This window comes from Pelophylax lessonae (assembly GCF_965119305.1).
Source record: "Pelophylax lessonae genome assembly, chromosome: 2".
Classification (NCBI taxonomy): Eukaryota; Metazoa; Chordata; class Amphibia; order Anura; family Ranidae; genus Pelophylax; species Pelophylax lessonae.
In genome coordinates this window covers 381,304,123-381,326,381 of record NC_138769.1, presented here as the reverse complement: position 1 = coordinate 381,326,381, position 22,259 = coordinate 381,304,123, and the positions used below count along the sequence as shown (strand labels likewise).

The window sequence follows — 22,259 nt, the reverse complement described above, 5'->3', positions numbered from 1 at the left end:
ACCTTATCCCTATGAACCACCAGATCTGGGGAACAACAGGATAATGCAACCAGTTCTGACACCCTGCGTGCAGAAGTGATAGCCACCAAGAAGGCCACCTTCTGGGATAAAGTAAGCAAGGGAATCTCCCTGATATTTTCAAAGGGAGGTGTCTGAAGAACCGACAGCACCAAATTAAGATCCCAGGATGGTAACGGCGCGTGCACTGGCGGAGCCAGGTGTCGCACCCCCTGGATGAAATTCCGCACCAAGGAATGAGTAGCCAAAACCTTCTGAAAGAAGATAGCTAATGCTGAAAACAGACCCTTGATAACACTCAAGGCCAGCTTCTGCTCAACTCCCTGTTGCAGAAAAGCCAATATTCGGGCTACCGAATAAAGACGTGGAGGGAACCCAAGGAATTCACACCACGCAATATAAGACTTCCATGTACGATGACAAATCTTTCTGGAAGTCGCTTTCCTTGCTTTAACTAGAGTAGGAATAACTGAAGCTGACAATCCCTTGTCCTTCAGCACCTGGGTCTCAATAACCAGGCCGTTAAAGCCAGCGAACGTAAAGCAGGATGGAAGATCGGTCCCTGCGACAGCAGATCCTCCGTAAGAGGAAGTCGCCAAGGAACGTCTGTGACCAGCCTGACCAGGTCGGCGTACCAGGCCGACTAGGCCAGTCCTGATCTACCAGGATAATTGGAATTCCCTCCACCTCTATCCTGCGAAGAAGCTTCGGCAGTAACTTGAGAGGAGGGAAGTAGCTGATACTGCCCCCACGGGGCGATCAGCATGTCTGCTGTGTCTGCTAGAAGATCGTGGACGAACCACAAACCTCCGCACTTTCCTGTTGAGCTGAGATGCCAACAGCTCCCATTCGGAGTGCCCCAACGGGGGCACAGTTGGTGGAATATCCCTGGATGAAGAGATCATACCCCTTGATCCAGAATCTGACGGCTGAGATAATCTGCCTGCCAATTCACCCCTGGAATGAATACCGCAGAGAGAGCTGGAACATTTGTTCCGCCCAACGAAGAATGCTGGCCACTTCTATGGCCGCCAGGACACTCCTGGTGCCCCTTTGATGATTGACATAAGCCACTGCTGTGGCATTGTCCGACTGGATCTGAACCGGGCTGCCTGGAGCTGCTCGGTCCAATGAATCAGACAAAGTCTGATCGCTCTCAGTTTCAATACATTTATCGGTAACCTGGACTCTTCCAGGGACCAAAGCCCCTGAGCCGAGAATTTCTCCTCACCCGGATAGACTGGCATCCGTGGTGATAAGCGTCCAAATATTGGTAGGAATGACTTCCCCTGGCTGAGCATCGGAGACCAAAACCACCAGACCAGGGACTTCCCTGGTCCGCTCGCTCAGCCGGATCCGATTGTCCAGGGAATCTGGATTTCGGTTACACTTGAGAAGAATCTCTCCTTGAAGGATTCGGGTATGGGACTGGGCAACTGGTACTGCTTCAAAGAAAGCCACCATCAAACCCACGGCCCTCATGCAAGCCTGGATGTGTCTAAAATTAGACCCAAATATTCCAGCCTTCTGGTGGGAACCAAAGATAACTTCTGCAGGTTCACCAGCCACCCGAACTCTTGCAAAGAGGTCATGATGATCTCTAAGTTTAGTAATAGAGTCTGCGGAGACTCCACACGGAGCAGAAGATCGTCTAGGTGACCTAGAATCCATATGTCTCGTTGTCGTAACAACGTCAAGACTGGGGCCCACACCTTTGTGAAGACCCGTAGAGTCGAGGCAAGACCAAGGAGTAACGCCAGAAACTGAAAATGGTACTCTTTCTACGGAAAAACGCAGGAAACGCTGATGTCCTGCATAAATAAGAAAGTGAAGATAGGCATCCTAGATGTCTATGGACGCCAGAAAATCCCCCTGATGCAGGGAGGCCGCTACTGTGCGAATGGACTCCATCTTGAATTTTTGTACCCTGACAAAAAAGATTAAGTGCTCTTAAGTCCAGAATTGGACGCACTTTGCCCTCTTTTCTGGGTATTGTGACCGAACAGATACAATTAGTGCGTTTACTAACGCTTCCTCCCGGGCTATGGTAGATGCCGAAACATCTTCCTCACTGTCTGAAGAGACAGTATCCGAGTCACCAACCCCAGATGAGGTACCTGCAACTGCAGGAATAGGCTCAGACTGAAGTTTCAGATGAAAATGGGGATAGGCGGGGGTCGCTTCCTTGCGCCCTGTCCCTGACAAGCCAATTCCACCCGGGATAGACAAAAAAATTTCCAAAAACTGCTGACAATGACTCACTATTAAGTGGGGAACTGGAGGGTCCTGCAGCCACTTCGAGGGGATCAGGTGGAGATACATGTGGCAGGGTCCATGTTAATCCAGGACACTTTGCCGGTAAAAAAGAAAAAAAAAAATTTTTTTTTTTAAATAAAAAATACCTCTTTTTTTTTTTATATAAAAAAATACCTCTTTTAATTCACCAGCGCAATAGCGCCCCTCAGCGTACCTGCTTAGGACCCCCAGAGAGAGAGAGAGACCCCAAGGGCTCATCACCAGATGCAAAGAAGTTTCTTATTAAAACTGCTGTCAGCGTTGTCTTGTGCAGACTGGAAGTCTTGCACTAGATTTCCCGGGTGAAAGGAAGTGGCTCCGCCCCCTGTGTACGCCTTCCGGCGTTCCCAGCTGCTCCTCGAGGTTTGCTGGGCACATCAAACATGGCCGCCCCCATGCAGGAGACAATAGGCTACGAAAAAATGGCGGCATGCGTGACCTGCGGGCGGCTTGTGTAGACAATGCAGACATGCGGTCTACAACAAAATGGCGGCGGACTGCCGATCTAGCGTGGCTCCTCCAGTACAGCGGCCTGCATGCTTTGAAAACAGCTGATGGCGGCCTGTCGGCCTGCGGGAGTATGGCGATCTAAGGTAGGCTATACCTCCTATATGTTTACTATAGCAAATCGAACTCGGCTTCCTTGCTAGAGAACCCAAGACTTGCTGAAGTATCAGCTCCCAAACCAAGCCTGCTAGAGTGTCAGCTCCCAAACCGAGGTTTGTTTAAAGTGTTAGCTCCCAAACCAAGCCTGCTGGAGTGTCAGCTCCCAAACCAGATCACACTATCACAGGGGATATGTGAACATGTCATAGGCTACAAGGGGGAACTTTAATGTCAGAAAGGATCCGACCATACACAGAGGGTCCTGTATCCCAAAGACCCCACAGGGGGGAAGGGGGAACATTTACTCACCATACCGAACCAACAGGCACCCTCTCTTCACAATACCGTCTCCACCGAAGTGGGGGGTTGTTGACCAATACGGACGCCTTGACTCTCTAGTTCTTGGCGTCCAAGCGAGACGTTTAACTAGCAGGGTCAGTCCCCGCCAATGGGACTATGTCGCGGCCGACCCAGCGCGGAGCTCTGGTCTGCACGCGCTCGTAGGCTGAACCGGGGTGACCACTGGATCTCAACATCCAGCCCGTCGCCCGGTCCCGCATACTTACTTGAATGTGTCGCGGCCGACCAAGCGCGATGCAATGGTCTGCGCGCGCTCGTAGGCCGGCTGGGGTGACCACTGGATCTCAACATCCAGCCCGTCGCCCAGATCTGGCGTGATTTGCTTGAAGATCTCACAGGAAAACTGGAGACAAAAAACTACCTAAAAGAAAAAATTTTTTCTAAAAAATCTTGCCAGGACCAGAGATCCCAGCAAGGAACTTAGGTCCTTACTCCTGACTAGACAGAAAAAAACTGATTCTCTGTAGCAGACAGGAAGAGGATATACCCTCTGGGACTGCCCCTAGGGTGGAGCCAGAACGTTTTTTCTTTCTGCCTAGTCCTACTCCTGCGGAGGCAGCATAACCCAATTGATGTGAATCAAAGAGGACTACGTCTGTCAATGAGCGACAGAGAAATATAGTTTTTTCCCCCAGAATTGTCGCTCATTTTATTTGTTTATAGCGCAAAAAAGAAAAATCGCACTGGTGATAAAATACCACCAAAAGAAAGCTCTATTTGTGGGAAAAAGGGACATCAATTTTATTAGGGTACAGCGTCGCACGACCCCGCAATTGTACGTTAAAGAAAAGCAGTGCCGAATTGAAAAAAAAGGCCTGGTCATTAAGGGGGCAAATCCTTCTGGTCCAGAACTGGTAAAACAACTCTGAGCTTCTGTTAATCATACATACATTTTTTTTTCTTGCTTTTTACATTAACAGAAATCCAACAGGCAAGTATATTCAAGTGTGACTTTCTCTGCACAGATCAAGGACCAATAGAAATATGCTGAGTATTAAAGTACTAAAAGCCTTCATATATTAATATTAGAAGCTAATATCCTTTAAAACACTCACAGGTGTTAAACAATTAATTTTTATTTATAACGTAGAAACAATAGCCAACTGTGATGTATTAGAGACCCGATGCAATGTTTTGTATACTACACAAATATTAAAATATGTAAAAAAATCCTCACACACAAATGTGCATTAATAACAACTTCCTTTCAAATATGCCCTGTTCTGATAAGTTCATAAATCAATAAAAGATTTGAATTTTAAGCTTTAGGCATTGTTTGTAAAAACTGTATCAAGTTATTTTTCTTGTACACGAATTGCTTTTTTTCCGTTCAATTAAATATTAACTTTTAATATATTTTAATGATGTAGTACAAGCACATGAAAGATTAATTGGACAGTTGAGTACTGCATATCTAAGGTAAATACAATATATAGATAAAACTGAATAAGTAAAACAACAGAGAACATCTAGTCAGCACACAACAAATCTGTCCCTGTTTAGGACAGGTAGAGGAAGAGTGAGGGGCATAGAGAGCTAAAACATTAAACGGAAGCTTCAATACCAAACGGTATAGTGTAATCGAAAACACGCTCTAACTGGAATTAGGATTGGAGAGCCTGATGTCCAGGGGTCTGCAAGAAACAGCAACAGAAAGGGGGGGGGGGGGGAGAGCAGTAGGCGACATTGAGGGGCACAGCCAAAATTTCAATCTTATAGGGCAAAGCCTAGGTTTTCTACAGTGAGTCCCCATGAAAGGTAGAGCTCATCACACAGTTCTCAAATTTTCAGAATGTTCTAATAGTCTCAGAATCCAGGGACTTGACTTCTACAATGCATGGGACTTGAAGGCTTCTGATAGATCATGAATAACTTAAATTGGGTATTTGTGCAGACTTATGATTTATTTATTTATTTTTTTTGTTCCTTAAAACTTCATACAGATCTTTACAAAAAGAGGCACCAGTAACTCCGAATCGCTAATTGACAGACTAGGTCCAGAAACACTTTGAACGGTTCTACCAGATGTGACAGAACTAACACGACAACCTCTGAAACAAAAGTGGCAAATAGTTTGAGGGAGTAAAATAGATCCTGAAAGGGACTAGGTACCACCAAGGGAGTAGTTTGTAATCAGCCTCAACGGCTAGAACGGGAGCCAAGCTTTTGCCCAAATCTGGTTCCAAGTTTCCAGTGGGACAACCGAACTGAGATCTGATTCCTATTTTGACAAATGAGGAGGATTGGTCTGAAGTAATGCAAAAAGTAGAGAGTATACAAAGTGAAATTAGACAAAGGCTTTGAGGATTATCCTACAAGGCCCTTTGTAAAGGCCATAATTGAGGATAGCTCAAATAGTTTACTCATCATAAATGGGAGAAAATGCTTAATTTTGTGATATAAACTAGTGATCGACCGATATAGTTTTTTTAATGCCGATACCAATATTTTGGTCATCGGATATCGGTATCGGCCAATATTTTCGGACATGTAAAAAAATGTTTTGGTTTTTCTTTCCCTTCAGGTACTCCTTGTGGAGGGATCTGGGGGTCTAAAAGACCCCAAACCCCTCCTCGGCACTGAAAAGCATTCAAAATGCCAAATTTGGCTGTTTTGAATGCTGTCAGTTTTTTTAATTTGGCGCCGAGTACCCGGAAGTGATGTCATGACATCACTTCCAGGTTTTTTTACATGGAGACCAGCACATGCGCACTTGCGGCAGGTATACCAGCTTTCACAGGGACACATCTTCGGTGGCGGCGGCAGAGGTAGGATACCGGGTCTCCTGGAGGGACGGGAGACCCAGTTGAGCCGTGGAAGGCGGCGGGAGTGGGGGAGACGTCCCCTCCCGCTCATTGTAATGACAGCCGAGCGGCTTCTGAGCCGCATCGGTTGTCATTACAAGTCAGCCGAGCATCAGCTATGGACACCGGTACCAGGGTGATGCCTCTAGCTGCAGGCATCACCCCAGTACAAGCACTTTCCCTAAATATCGACAGTATCGGTAACCTCAGGGACCGATTCTGATATATCGGGGAAAGTGCATATCGGCCCCAATAGATCGGTGTTGCAGATAATCAGTCGATCTCTAATATAAACTCAAATGTATGTATTCCAATAAGTATCGCAAAGGGTCTGGAAGAATTTAATAGACGAATCCATCAGAAAATGTCTAATTTGAATAGAGAATTGCTCAAGATGGACATGATTTGAAGGTGTAGTGAGATCAGGTTTTGAGTAGACTTCAGAGAGTCCCACAACCTCAGTGTGTGCCTGATAACTGGACAGGTGACCTTATCCTGACTCTTGGGAGACAGACACAGTAGACTGGCTTTTCGATATCTGGCAGTATGAAGTAGGATTTTATTGATACCCAGAAAGGGGCAATATTTATGAAAATTTGGAAGGCCCAGAACACCTTGTTTTTTGTTCCACACAAAGCCGACTTTGCAGCACAATGAAGAGAACCTTTCCATATACAAATTATAGGCTATGGCACTGTAACACCAACGTCGAAAAGAGGAACGATCATTGGCAGGACCTTCACATAATACAAAAATGTCAGTAGTAACAAAATTTTACTAGGCTTTTTTTTTTTTTTTTTTTTTATACAAAAACGACTTCTATCTTCATACAAGTGCACGGCATGCAAAGGCAGCTTGAAGCCGGTTAGAAATAGGTAAACTGCATGTCAAATGCATCCGCCAATGTATTCTGAATGATCTCAAACTAATATCAAATCATGTTTTAGTGAGCAAGCAGGGCCGGCGCCACCATAAGACAGCTCGGGCAGCCACCTGAGGGCACCAGGGGGGCAGAGGCGGTAAAGTCACATACCTCCTGGATTTGCGGTGAATGCTGAAGCAGAGCCAAGTGTCAGAACAAGTTCCGGCACTTGATTCCAGCCACTTGCCCAGCAGGAGCGCACTAGTGTAGGCACCAGTGTCAGCCGCCCCACAGCTTGTGTTGGGTGTCACACAAGTTGCAATCTCCGCTCTGCACGGCCCCCAGCAGCTCTCCCCGCTTACCGACCGCCTTTCGCAGAGCGGACAAAAGCTGCACTCTACTCCTGCTCAGCTGTGATGTATTCCCGTACACAGACAGGAGGAGACACATCGCTAAGCATGCTCCGCGGTAATCTGAGGTCTACGTTTTACTACAAACAACATAATATGGATTGACACTTGCGGGGGGGGGGGGGTCTGGAACACAGCAGGAGGGTGAGGGAGACAACCTGGAAATATATACTTGCAGTGATTGGGGGGGGGGGGGGGCTAGGAGGATACTGTATGTCCTAGGGGGGCTAGGGGGTGTCTTGAGAGGAGAGAGGACTAGTGCTAGGAGGGGGATACTTATTAAATTCGACCACCCCCCCCAAGCCCAAGTCCTCTCCTTCCAAAGGGCCCTCTAGGACAAACAGTATCCTCCTAGCCCCCCCCCCCCCCCAAATTAAAGAGATGCTGGCTTCTACAAAAAGGACAAACAAGGCTTATAGGATCCCAGGCACCGCACTAGAGATGCAGGGCAATCACTCCAGGTGCCCACATTAGTGCCCCCCTGCCAAGCAAGTTAGTGAAGTCAGGTGGTGGAAGTTTTTTCGGCATTGGGCTCCAGGATTTAGGGCCAGTTTACATCTGGAATCTCACAGGAACACACTATGTGTTAATGTGTGATTCACATGCGTTCTAGGTGCAGTGCAATTTCAGCCTATTCATTTGAATGGGCTGAAATCATGCGAGACTGAAAAAAGCATTATAAGACACACAGGAACTAGATCACATGGTACTACTGTACAATACAATCCAGTGCAGGCAAACGCATTCATTTGCGACCTGCGTTTGGGGTGTCATTAAGCTAATATTGACACCAACTGCAGTGCATTTTAACCGCCTGCCGACCGCCGCACGACTATGTACTGCGGCGGTCAGCTCCTCACAGGCAGAGTGACGTATCGGTACGTCACTAGCCTGGGAGGGTCTGGGAAGCGAGCGCGAGCCGCCGCCGGCGGCGCGCTCCCGCTCCCGCGCGGTCACGGACCCCCCCGCGCGTGTGACCGGCGGACCCGATGTCCGCCGGCCACTCTGCGATCGGCGGGGGAGAGGGAGAAAGTCAGGCAGCTTGTGTAAACAAGCTGCCTGTCATTCTCCTCGGTGTAAAGACACTGATCACACGGATCTACTATGTAGATCCGTTGATCAGTGTCCTTACAGCTCAAGCCACAGCCAATCACAGTAGAAAGCACGCCCCTAGGGACACACACAGCCCCTTCCTCCAAAATAAAGTTAACCCCTTCACTACCAGTGTATTTTTACAGTAACAGTGCATATGTATAGCACTGATTACTGTAGAAATGTCACTGGTAACCCCAAAAGTGTCAAAAATGTCAGTCAAGGGTCCGATCTGTCCGCCCCAATGTCGCAGTACCGCAAAAAAAAAAAAATCGCAGATCGCCGCCATTACGCGTTAAAAAAAAAAAAAACAACAAAAATGACAAAAATCTTTCCCTTTGTTAGTAAACGCAATAACTTTTGCGCAAACCAATCAAAATACGCTTTTTGCGATTTTTTTTACCAAACATAGGTAGCATAAAACAAATTGGCCGAAAATGTTAAAAAATTTAGATTTTTACATTTTTTTTGGGGGGAATTTCATATAAAAAAAAATGTGAAAAATATTGCTATTTTTGCAAAATTGACGCTCTTTTTTTTTTTATAGCGCGTGATCAAAAAATCGCACAGGTGATCAAATACCACCAAAAGAAAGCTCTGTTTGTGGGGAAAAAAGGACGCCAAATTCGTTTAGGTACATCGTCGCACGACCGCGCAATTGTCCGTTAAAGTCACGCAGTGCCGAATCGCAAAATACCCCCTGGTCGTTTAGCAGCCAATTCCTCCGGGGCTTAAGTGGTTAAATGTGTTGCAGGAAACGCACACAGAACGCAGTTTCCTGCACTGCATGCTGGTGTGAACTGGCCCTTAAACTGGATTTGTGAGCTTTTGTATTTTTGATTGATTTGTATTTGAACAGGGGAGGATTTGTACTGGGAAGTGGGATTTAGGGGGGAGGATTGATGAGAGAACTGGGCAGTGGACTGGTGCTGGCGTGGGGGACTGGGGGGGGTGCATTTGTGCTGGGATGAGGATTTGTGTTGGGAAGGGGTGTTTGAGGGAGAGAATGTGTGCTGTAAATGAGGAAAAGATTTACACTGGGAGGAAGATCTGTGCTATAAGAAGGATTGGGGTGGGGGGGATTGTTTGCTGGAAGAAGAAATTTGGGGGGATTTGTTGTGCTTAGAAGGGGGATTTGGGGGAAAGAGGATTTGTGCTGGGGGGATTTGGAGAGGGGGAATTGCGTGAGAGAGGATTTGTACTAGAAGAAGGGGGGCCTGTGGTAGGACTGGGGATTTGGGGAGGTGGAGGAAAGCCTGCAATATAGTATATCCCCCAGGATCGCTGCCGTGAACCGCCGTACAAGTACAGCGATTCGAGGGAACCTGCCAACCTGCAGTCTTATAACTGCGGCGGCTGGTCGGCAAGTGGTTAGGCTACATGTGCCACAGGTCACTTCCTCCCTGAAGTGTCCCTTATTCTGAAGTTCAAAAGTTGGAAGGATTGCAGGTGGGGGGCACCAAAATGCACCTTTGCCTGTGTAGACAAAAATCCTTGCACTGGCCCTGTGAGCAAGCGTTGTGTTCAAAAAAGCATTGAGGAAACACGTGTCATACATGAAACTCTAATACACATTCTATTAAGTTAAATATTATATTTTTAATGTTTATCTTTTGCTCCAAGCACATGTTGCATGAGTGGGTTTCGTTAGGCAATTTTAAAATGAATTCTACATTATACAAGTGCTAACCTCTGCAGCAACTTCCCAGTCTGGTCGGCCATCGCTGTCCTTAAGCTCAACATATGGCTTATCATGGACTCTATTAAGATCTTCATGAAGACCATCCAAAAGAAAAGCAAGTAGTTCTTGGGAGTCTTGCTGCTGGAAACCATTGAACCGTGGGGCATATTTGGCTATTGTCCACTGTAGAACAAAAATAACAAAGGAAGCAGGTTCAGGGAAGTTTGAAAAAAAAATTATTAATAAAAAATAAAATGATTTTAATATCTAGGTTTCAAAGCAAAACCACAATATATATATATATATATATATATATATATATATATATGTCTCTATACATCCAATAAATCTGAAAGTAGAGATGGCAATAGCTGATAGCGGTTTAAGGTTTATTGACCTGATAATATATTAAATAACATAGTTTGACAAACATGGATTATTTACTAAAACTGGAGTGTGCAAAATCTTTCTGCGTAGAAAACAATCAGCTTCCAGGTTTGATTGCCAAAGGTTAATTGAACAAGCTGAATGGTTAATATGTACAGCTGCATCCGATTCTGAGTGCTCCAGTTTTAGTAAATCTACCCTACAGTGTTTGTTTTTAAAATTCCCATTGCATATTATATACATATATACACAGTGGGGAAAATAATTATTTGATCCCCTGCAGATTTTGTAAGTTTGCCCACTTATAAAGAAATGTAGGGTCTAATAATTTTTATCATAGATGTATTTTAAATGACAAAGACAGAATATCAACCAAAAATCAAGAAAAAAAAAACATAAAAAGGAATGCTATAAATTAAGTTGCAGTTCAGTAAGTAAAATAAGTATTTGATCCCCAAGCTAAACATGACTTATTACTTGGTGGAGAAACCATTGTTGACAAGCACAGAGGGAAGAAATTTCTTATAGTTGGTGACCAGGTTTGCACACATCTCAAGAGGGATTTTGGTTCACTCTTTTTTACAGATCTTCTCTACATCCTTAAAGTTTCTGGGCTGTCTCTTGTCAACTCAAAGTTTCAGCTCCTTTTTTTCTATAGGATTAAGGTCTGGAGACTAGCTAGGTCCATGACCTGAATGTGCTTCTTCTTGAGCCACTTCTTTGTTGCCTTGGCGGTATGTTTTGGGTCATTGTCATGCTGAAAGACCCATCCACAACCCATCTTCAGTGTTTTGGCGGAGGGTAGAAGGTTCTCATCCAAGATTTTACAATGCATAGCCTCGTCCATTGGCCCCTCAATGCGGCAAAGTTGGCCTGTACCTTTAGCAGAGAAACACTGAATTGCAACTTAATTTATAGAATTTGTTTTATGTGTTTTTTTTCTGGATTTTTGGTTAATATTCTGTCTCTATCATTTAAAATATACCTATGATAAAAATGATAGATCCTACATTTCTTTGTAAGTGGGCAAACGTACAAAATCTGCAGGGGATCAAATAATTATTTTTCCCACTGTATTTATATATATATATATGCTCATACTCATGTCAGATTCTAAATGCTCCAGTTTTAATAAAATCTACCCCTGTGTTCATTTTTAAACACCTGTTGCACATATATACGTATATATATATATAGATAGTCATGGCCAAAAATACTGCACTCCATTTCTGTCAGATAATGCACCACTTCACCCAGGAAATTGTTGCTATTACGAATGTTTAGGCATTCCGTGTTTCTTTCTTTTGTTTACATTGGTATGACAAAAAAGTGGAGAAACAAAATGGTGGAGGTTCACTGATGTTTTGGGAATGCTTTTTCGCTTGAGGCACTTAAAGAAATCTGAAGACTACCAAAGAATTCCAGGGTGCAATGAAGGGCTCAATGTCAGAAAGTTGGGTCCCCATCAGAGGTCATTGGTTTTAGAGCAAGACATCGATCCAAATCACACATCAAAAAGCACCCTGATAAGGTTTATAACAACACGCATCATGAAGAGCACCTGTGGAGACATCTAAAAACTGCAGTTGGGAAAAAGAACCCTTCAATCTGTGAGACCTGGAGCAGCTGGCAAAAGAAGAGTGGTCATAAAATACCAGTAGAGAGATGTAAATCTCATTGATGGTTACAGAAAGCAATTGCTTTCAGTCAATTTTTCCCAAGGGGTGTTCTACCAATAATTAAATTGAGGGTTTTTCTTCATTTTTGGAGTTTTGCGCAGAATGAGTCAGATTTGGCTTTTTGTTTCTCTACTTTTTTGTATCATACCAATACAAACAAAAGAAATAAGCAAGGGAATGCCTAAACATTTGTAATTGCAACAATTTTCTGGGCAAAGTGGTGCATTATCTGACAGAAATGCAGGAGGTGCCAATATTCTTGGCCATGACTGCATATATAAGCTCATACTCATGTCAGAAAAAAATACTGTGCATACACATTTTTAATTTGCTAAAACAGTACAGCCTTTGCACCCACAACATCTTCTTGTGACAGAAATACTCTAACACTTTAGTGAAATCTCAATAGACATTTTATATCTATACTTGGGTATGTAGCTTTATTACAGGAGTTAGGGGATGCAGTAGGGAAGTATGTGGGGATTCACTGAAGTCTTTGTGTCACATTGGGTCATGTGATCTGAAACTTTGAGTTGGGAAACTAAACACTTACACATACAAGGGTCACATTACATTACTGTCAATAAATAAACTACTTAAGTCTTACCCTTAATTTAAGGGGAGCCACATTCTTCTGAGTTCCACTCCACAGCTCTTGAACCAAATCACCATAACACTTAGCCATATGTCCTTTCATTCCAATGGGGTTTGTTCTAAGGTTAAAAAAACGCATAAAAATATTTAAAGAGTAATTCCTCTTTTGTGGGGAAAAAAAAAAACAAATGAAAAAAAAATAATAATATGGCATATACAATTGCTAGACAAGTCATTCTGTAATTGAATGTTATTATATTACACTTCCTTTCCAATCTGCAGCGCTGTAATTTTCTGTTAAATTGCAATATAATATGGCAACCTGTACATAGACGGTGTACAGAATGCTCCCTAGAAATTTCATTTTCTGCTTGTGTGATTGGCTCACTGATATTCCGAGAAGTCTGCACTAAGAAGCAGGTCAGATTTCGAGCATCCTCTTTAATAAAATTTCATTTTTGGTGAGATACTCCAAAAGGGAAATCACATATACCGAAATGCAGACCCTGGCACTTTCCTCATGAGAATCCTGCAAGTGCAACAGCTTCCCACCCAATCATTGTACATGTACGGCCAGGTGGGACAAGCGTTGTAATGGGAAGATGCACCCTTACATCCCCCAGAAGCGAGCTTCGTGGGCACCCCTTCGGTGAACACAGCGCATCACCGATCGGCGTACTGGGCTGATGTGTTCTGCCCCGAAACAATGTGATTGCTGTAACCAATCACTGTGATCACATGCCCAGTAGTAAACAATGGCTTTCATTCATGATGTCTTTGCTTTCTACTGTGATCTGGTCTTGAGATGGTTAAATCACTCCCATTCTCATTTACTTTGAACATGGACCCAGACAAACAAACGTTTATTTCTTTAGAATAACAAAAGGTAGGAATCTGCAACTAAGTTTGTTAAAATCTTTGCAATGCAAAATCACCCAAAGGGGAATGTTTCATTCTAAACAAAAGTGGGGGTATGCTGTAATGTGACTACCTCTCCTCCTTTTGCTTCTAATCTGTAAAATAATTATATTTGCTCCTTTAAGGTTGTCATCCTTTGACCCAACTAACCTAGACAGCAGGCCTGATCAGGCCAGGATCCAGTGCCTGAACCAAAAATTACAGGTGGGCTCCTCACAGTGGGGTCCGGGTATGGTTCATAAGAGAAAAACTATAGAAACCAATCCAAAAATACTGAAGCCAAGCCTTGATAGAGATGTCAGAAGAAAAAACTGAACAGTTTAAAAAAGAAAAATACTTCTCCAGAAGAGAACAGGTCTCATGAATGTGCACTGGGGCGACTACTGGAGCTTTAAAATTATAACAATAATTTGGTTTATACACAAACAGGCTATTTCAAATTAATGTTAACCCTAAATACCTTAAAGAAAATATTGGTTCATGCTAACCTGGGATTATTGTAAATTGCATTTATACACTTTACAATAAAAAAGATAGTCACTTATAATTTATGCAATATGATTAATAAAAATGTTCTAAAAAATGATTTAAGCAATTCCTTTTAGATATCGTCACAGACTGAAAGAGAATGTGCACTCTTTTCTAATATCACAAACCCTGTTCTCTGCTTTGACCTGCCTATGGCATTGTTCCAGCTGCCAGTGGCTCCAGGAGCCACAAGCGGGTGTCGCTCTGCAGCTTAGTTAGCTCTTGAATTATTCCTCTCAATTATTGAGCCTTTATACCTCCGCCTCTACAGCAGTCATAACCGCCTCCAATTTAGCATCCTACCCTTATACCGTACTGCTCTGGACACTTGGCTTTCTCAATCATGCCTTGCTGTTCCAAGTCCTGTAAGTTATATATACAGTGGTGATCGAAAGTTTGGGCACCCCAGGTAAAAATTTGTATTAATGTGCATAAAGAAGCCAAGGAAACATGGAAAAATCTCCAAAAGGCATCAAATTACAGATTAGACATTCTTAGAATATGTCAACAAAAGTTAGATTTTATTTTCATCATTGACACTTTCAAAATTACAGAAAACAAAAAAATGGTGTCTGCAAAAGTTTGGGCACCCTGCAGAATTTATAGCATGCACTGCCCCCTTTGCAAGGCTGAGACCTGCCAGTGTCATGGATTATTCTCAATCATCGTCTGGGAAGACCAGGTGATGTCAATCTCAAAGGTTTTAAATGCCCAGACTCATCTGACCTTGCCCCAACAATCAGCACCATGGGATCTTCTAAGCAGTTGTCTAGAAAACTGAAACTGAAAATAGTTGACGCTTACAAAGCTGGAGAAGGCTATAAGAAGATAGCAAAGCGTTTTCAGATGTCAATATCCTCTGTTCAGAATGTAATTAAGAAATGGAAGTCATCAGGAACAGTGGAAGTTAAAGCAAGATCTGGAAGACCAAGAAAAATATCAGACAGAACGGCTCGCAGGATTGTGAGAAAAACAATTCAAAACCCACATTTGACTGCACAATCCCTCCAGAAAGATTTGGCAGACACTGGAGTTGTGGTACACTATTCCACTATAAAGAGATACTTGTACAAATATGGTCTTCATGGAAGAGTCATCAGAAGAAAACCTCTTCTACGTCCTCACCACAAAAATCAGCGTTTGAACTTTGCAAATTAACATATAGACAAGCCTGATGCATTTTGGAAACAAGTTCTGTGGAACGATGAGGTTAAAATTGAACTTTTTGGCCGGAATGAGCAAAGGTACGTTTGGAGAAGAAGGGGCACAAAATTTAATGAAAAGAACCTATGTCCAACTGTTAAGCATGGGGGTGGATCAATCATGCTTTGCGGTTGTATTGCAGCCAGTGGCACAGGGAACAATCTCACGAGCAGAAGGAAAAATGGATTCAATAAAATGTCAGCAAATTTTGGATGGTAACTTGATGCCATCTGTGAAAAAGCTGAACTTAAAGAGAGGATGGCTTCTACAAATGGATAATGATCCTAAACACCCCTCAAAATCCACAGGGGATTACATCAAGAGGCGTAAACTGAAGGTTTTGCCATGGCCTTCACAATCTCCTGACCTCAACATAAATGAAAATCTATGGATAGACCTTAAAAGAGCAGCGCATGACAGACAGCCCAGAAATCTCAAAGAACTGGAAGACTTTTGTAAGGAAGAATGGGCAAAGATACCTCAAACAAGAATTGAAAGACTCTTGGCTGGCTACAAAAAGTGTTTACAAGCTGTGATACTTGCCAAAGGGGGCAGTACAAGATATTAACTATGCAGGGTGCCCAAACTTTTGCAGACGCCATTTTTTTGTTTTCTGTTATTTTGAAAGTGTAAATGATGGAAATAAAATCTAACTTTTGTTGACATATTATAAGAATGTCTAATCTGTAATTTGATGCCTTTTGGAGATTTTTCCATCTTTCCTTGGCTTCTTTATGCACATGAATACAATTTTTTTTACCTGGGGTGCCCAAACTTTTGATCCCTACTGTAGTGTATATGGTTTAAACTTGCCCTTTTCATAATTTTTTTGCATTCTTTGATTTTACTTGTACTAGTATTGTTGTAATCCTAGTATTGCTGGTTTCTGGATGCTCTTTTGTTGCCTGCTGTATTACACAATTTGGCATATTCACTTTGCAATTTTTGCACTTATTCCTTTGCATGTATTGCCTGCTGTAGCTTTAATTCTGTCTAGATCCTGCCAACGTAGGATTTTGTGTACCCCCACAAAGCCATTTTCATATCCACTCTGCCAAACATGTGACCACAAGCATATGACATTTTTTTTTTTTAAATGGACTTGTAAAGTGAACAGATCTGCAGATTCTTATGTGTCTAAACACATTTGCCTAATATTAAAAATAAGTACCTGTTTAGCTCATACAGATGTCTTCCTGAGATGAAATATTTTGTTAGAGGCTGAGTGTTACTGACACATTGGATACTGGAGTTCATAAAGCATGTATTTCCCAGGTTGCTAAGGCCTGTTGCTCCCTTTTCGGTGGGGACTAAAACAAAATAAACAGGAACAGCGGGCATCAGCTATTATGAGCAAATTGAATAAACTGGCAAAAATTACACTGTACAGTGCGTTCTGTATTAAAAAAATAAATAAATACATTTAAAAAAAAAAAAAAAAACTTTTAATGGTTTTTTTTTGGCATTTCTTTAATTAAGATAAGGACAGACAGACAGAGAAACGTGTAAGGAAATTAAAAGGCATCTTAGAGAGAAGCAGCTTCCTATTTAGTTGTAAAAAGTGTTAAATCTCTTTAAAGTGTTACTAAACCCAGGACTCTGCATTCACTATATCTGGTCTCCCACAGTACACAAAACCACAAAACATGGAAATGCATCGATTTTAGTAAATATAAACTGCTAAATACCATTTTTCATCAGCAGTATATAGCAGTCATGTGACATGTACCAGTGTCTGCTTAAGCTTGTAAGAGGAGTGCCGATTGGCCCTGTGCTGATCACATGCACTCTCCCAAGGAAAAAAAAAAACTCTCTAGCATAACACACCAAAATGAGCATGTGCAGCCTGATTTTACTGTTGTGGGTTTAGTAACACTTTAACTCAATAGGTATATGAACTATAGGTTTAAAACTACTGCAACAAATACAAGGGCCAATATTACCAGTGATAATAATAACATCAACACGCACTAAGAATAACACAGTTTTAGTTTGTATAAACCACTTTGGTTATTTCACTTAATATTGTTTATTCAAGCCCAAAGAAATTGCACTAATCAACTTGTAGACTTACCTTTATGCCTATCTATTTTACTGCTATTTGCAATAAATGACATTTCTTCTGGCCAGCTCATGTCTTTGTTGCGAACTAAAAAAAACAAAACAGTGCCAACAGTAAATAAGTAGAAATTTTTAATAACAGCAAAAAAGTTTCATGCACCTTAAAAAAGTGTGCCTCTGTCAGTCCAAATATGGCAGCACCCTGTATGTCATAAAACTCGCAAGTGGATTTGAATAGGTGGAGTTAAAAACACAGGAGTTTTGGACCTCATCCACACCAGTGTTAAGTACCAACAATGATTTCCTGCAGGACACTCAACGGGATTTCCTGCGAAAAGCAACAGGCAGAAAGCCCTAATCAAAGAAATGACAGGCTGACAGGGCCAGCAGCCATCCCCATGTAATTAAACATGCACATCTACAGTGACAGTACAGAATGAACTGGTTTTCTGCAGTAACTTGCCATAAAAAGGACCTAATTCTTATCTAAGTCACAACAGACAAACAGTGTGCTTAAGCTGATAACATATAAACAATTATAATTACTCATGTCTTTATTGAACGCACCTATTAAACATTCGCAGTGCTGGAGTAAAAAGTATGTGAATCCTTGGAGTTAATACCTGGTTGGACCTCCTTAGGCAGCAATAATTTCAAGAAAGCGCCATCGGTAGTAGCTCTGAATCAGACCTTCAAAATGTTCAGGAGGAATTTTTGACCATCCCTCTTTACAAATCTGCTACAGCTCAGACACATTTGTAGGATGTCAGGTGTGAACGGCTCGCTTGCGGTCATTTCACAGCTTTTCTATAGGGCTAAGGTCTGGGCTCTGACTGGGCCACCCCAAAAGGCACATTTTCTTTTACTGAAAGAAGTCTGTGGTGGATTTCTAAGATGCTTAGGGTCATTGTCCTGCTGCACCAACCAACTTTTATACTACGACTTCGGCTGGCAGGCAGCCACCCTTAAATTATCCTGTAGGATATTTTGGTAAACTTGGGAGTTCGTTTTCTCCTCGATGATGGCAAGTGATCCAGACCTGGAGGCAGGGAAACAAGTACAATTCATGATGTTCCTTCCAACATACTTCACCGTTGGGAGGATGTTTTAAGGTTGGCAAGCTGTGCCCTTTTTGCTACATACATAGTGCTGAGTATTCTTCCTGAACAATTAACATGTTTGTTTCATCAGTCAGCCAAAGTATTTCCCAGTATCATTTCAGTTTGCCAAGGGGCTGTTTGGCAAACCTCAAGAGCGCAGCAATGTTTTTTGTTTGTTTTTTTGCAGCGGCAGCTTCCTCTGTGATGTTCTGCCATGGACACCCTGCCTGTTCGAAGGCTTACACATGGTAGACTCATGAACAGGGATGTCCGCCAGTTCCAGAGAGGTCTTTAAACCTGTTACTCGTGGGTTCTTCTTTAAATAATTGAGGATTCTGCGGTGTTCCTTGGGAGTCATCTTGGCTGGATACCCACTTCTAGGAAACTAAGCTACAGTACTAAACTGTCTCTATTTATAGATAATTTGTCTGTCAACTGATGGATGCCTAATCACTTTGAGATTGGGGTGTATCCCTTCCCAGTCTTATGCAGATCAACTTCTCTTTATCATATGACTTCAGAGAGCTTGACCAGCAATCTTAAAATGTTTAAATGTCTTTTATCAAGGTACCACACCCTCAAACACATTTCCTTAATTGGATTTCAGGCATGCAAACTACTGACTTCTACTAGCTTTTGTTGAAGTAATTCGTCTATGGGTTCAATTAGAATCATTAGCGGGTTATCAGCTTTAGGACATTGTGTCTGTCTATTGTTGTGAGTTAATTCCAAGGCGTTCACATACTTTCCCTTGCCACTGTACATGTAGGGAGGCAAGACCAGGATCAGACACTAATAGAGGGTGAAATGGAGGAAATGGCAGGAGGGATATAGCAGGGTATGAGGAAATTCCCATGTTACAAACATTGGCAATTACAGTACCATTTATACTACAAAAAAGACATAGTAAATACAAGTGCAAAATGCAACAATGAACTTAAAAGTGTGTGTGTTCACCAATGCCAGAAGTCTGGCAACCAAAGTAGGAGAGTTGGTAGCTTTGGTGCATGAATAGCACTATGATTTAATTGGTATTGCTGAATCTTGGCTTCATTTTTCATGTGATATTAATATTCCTAGCTATGCTATTTCAGAGAGACAGGGTAAAATCAAAAGGTTGTGGTGTTTCTATGTAAGAAGTGATCTAAAAATGATTTTGAAAGAGGATTTTGTTAATGGACAGGTTAATGGTGCTAAGGCATTATGGGTAGAGTTGCATATAGGTAAGCATAGGGGCCATGCTAAATGGTCTAAGGTTATTAGTGGTGTACCCCTAGGAGCAGTGTTGGAACCTTTATTTTTTATTCTATTTATAAAGGATTTAGAGTTCAGGATTAAGCACTGTTTCACACAGGCTTCACCTTGTTTAAGAGCAGTGTGAACAGCAAGCTTTGACAAAGTATTTGTGGAGCTTCCGGCAAGCGTTGTTGAAGCTTTTAAAGTACCATTCAGCTCCAGTTTGTAAATGCTGAACACAGATCCTTAGGGGAGTGATGACTGCTACTTTAAGCGAGCTGCTGGAAGGCTTCAGCAGGCTTTCAACAAGCTTCAAAAAGTTCTAAAGCCTGCTAGCAGCCTGATCTAAATTATCATTATTCTTATTCTTTGTATGTGCCAGGCACAATGTTCCACGTGCTTAGCAGGTTTCTTTCAAAGTTTTCCATGTTTTTATTATTAGGTCTCTGCAAGAGACCAGTATTCCACTGGAATATTCTGGGAAATGCCCCATGTGTTTCACATATGCTTGGCGGTGTTTCTTGTATTTACTATAATTCATGGCATGTCTCAGATTCTTCACATATAGCAAAGTGACATGTCCTTTTTGTGCATTGCATGTTTTATGTGCGTCCCCTTCACTGATGTGCACGCTCATCTCCAGAACGTAGTAACAGGGACTGTTGGATGTTTAGTACAGACCAGAGTGTATCAGTGCCATAACAGCAAGTGAAAAGGCAATTTTTTACTTGCATATTTAATGCATAGCCCCAGAAACAATTTACTCATACTGTGTGGCTAATATAGTATGTGTTCATATTAGTGGATGTAGTGTGGTATTAAATCTGAACTCCAGCTTTTGATATAGTTTACATAGTTTGTTTGGGCCAGCTTGACCCAAATAAACTATGTCCCTCACTAACATATGAAGACGCTGGATGTGCGGTATAAACTGTATGTAGCTGAGGCTACTTACAGCATACTGCACGGTGTTCCGGGTTGGAGCCGAGACTTCCTGTCTTATACCGGGAACACAGTAGGGTCTGTCTGATGGGCACTCAGCTGTTCAGAAAAAGTAATGTATTTTACCAATGAATACAAAGCTTCTTCTGATTGAGGAGTCAGAAAGGCGGGCTGCTGATGTCACAACCTCGGAGTCAGCTAATCAGAGGAAGCTTTGTATTAATTGCTAGAATACATTGCTTTCTCTGAATGGCTGAGCGCCAATCAAATAGACATACCTGTGTTTCGGGTACGAGACAGAAAGTCTCAGCTACAACCTGGAACACAGTGCAGTATGCTGTATGTAGCCCTCAGCTACATACAGCTTATACCATACATCCAGAGGCCTCACATGTCAGTGAGGGACATAGTATGTTTGGGCAAAGTTAGACCAAACAAACTATGTAAAGTATATCAAAAACTGGAGTTCAGTTTTATGTGAGCACATATATGAGTGTTACAGGACTGCGCAGCTCCCAAGTTCAGCAGCTACTCTCTGGGGCTGACAAAAAAATAAAAATAAGACGGCCTGAAGAAGGAGCGCATGCTCCGCAACGTGTTGTCGTAAGTCCGACACGCCACAACCAGGAAATGACGTCACAGGCCCTCAGATGGATGAGTCACAGCCTCCAGCAGACCAGGGAAGACCTCAGTTCAAACCAGGGTGAATTCTACTGCCTACATCCGATGCCAAACATCGTTCCAAAGGACCACCACCTCGTTTGCGGAAGTGAAAGGACTACCTCTTGCCATCACATGCTTGTTTTTACCCACCATTGTGAGTAGTTTTTATCCTCGTGTAATACATTTGTTTTTACTGCTACACTTAGAGGCGCTTGTGGTTTCTCCTCTCTTACTCTCCGGGGCTGAAGCTTTAACTGTGTGAATAACTCTTCAGTTAGAGGAAGCCATAATGTTGAATTTTAACTTCCCAAGGAGAGGAAGTCATTGAAGTATCAGGGGTATAGAAGGATTACCAATATTAGTTAAAGGGAACCTGTCCAGAGAGAGATATGGGTGCTGTCACTGTGAACTTGTCTTTGAAACTGCATGCTGTGGACTAATCATCTTAATTTAGGTGTCATTACTTACTGAGTCACAAAATGTAATGTCTCAAAGCTTGATAAAAATGGAAAGATAAGGATGACAAACTGGGAGCATGCACTTTCAAAAAGAAGGGGCCAGCAATTGTTGATTGTATAATTCTATCCCAACAAGTTCCTTTTCAAAAGACCTTTTGGCACTAGAGTTTATAAAAGCACTGAATAAGAAGATGCTGCCGTACGCATGTTATGCACCAGGGGTAGTATAAAGCGTATGGGCAGAACGCACACCATCTGTGCCCAGAGCATACACAGTTTGCGTGTGAGGGCTTTACATAAACCCCCGAGCATAACTGCATGTAGCTACATCTTCCAATTCATCTCAACGGGGGGCTGTACAC

The 22,259-nt window shown here is 42.5% G+C and overlaps 1 protein-coding gene across 2 annotated transcripts in view; it reads right to left on the bottom strand.

Annotated features, from left to right (window-relative positions):
- USP32 (ubiquitin specific peptidase 32) overlaps positions 1–22,259 on the bottom strand; it is a 781,032-nt gene that overhangs the window by 70,031 nt on the left and 688,742 nt on the right. For both annotated transcript variants that reach the window (XM_082245728.1, XM_082245729.1), the window contains 4 exons: positions 17,512–17,586; positions 16,609–16,747; positions 12,802–12,907; positions 10,138–10,311 (listed from right to left, as the gene is read on the bottom strand). In XM_082245728.1, the coding sequence (XP_082101854.1) occupies positions 10,138–10,311; positions 12,802–12,907; positions 16,609–16,747; positions 17,512–17,586 (494 nt within the window). The remainder of the gene's footprint in view (positions 1–10,137; positions 10,312–12,801; positions 12,908–16,608; positions 16,748–17,511; positions 17,587–22,259) is intronic.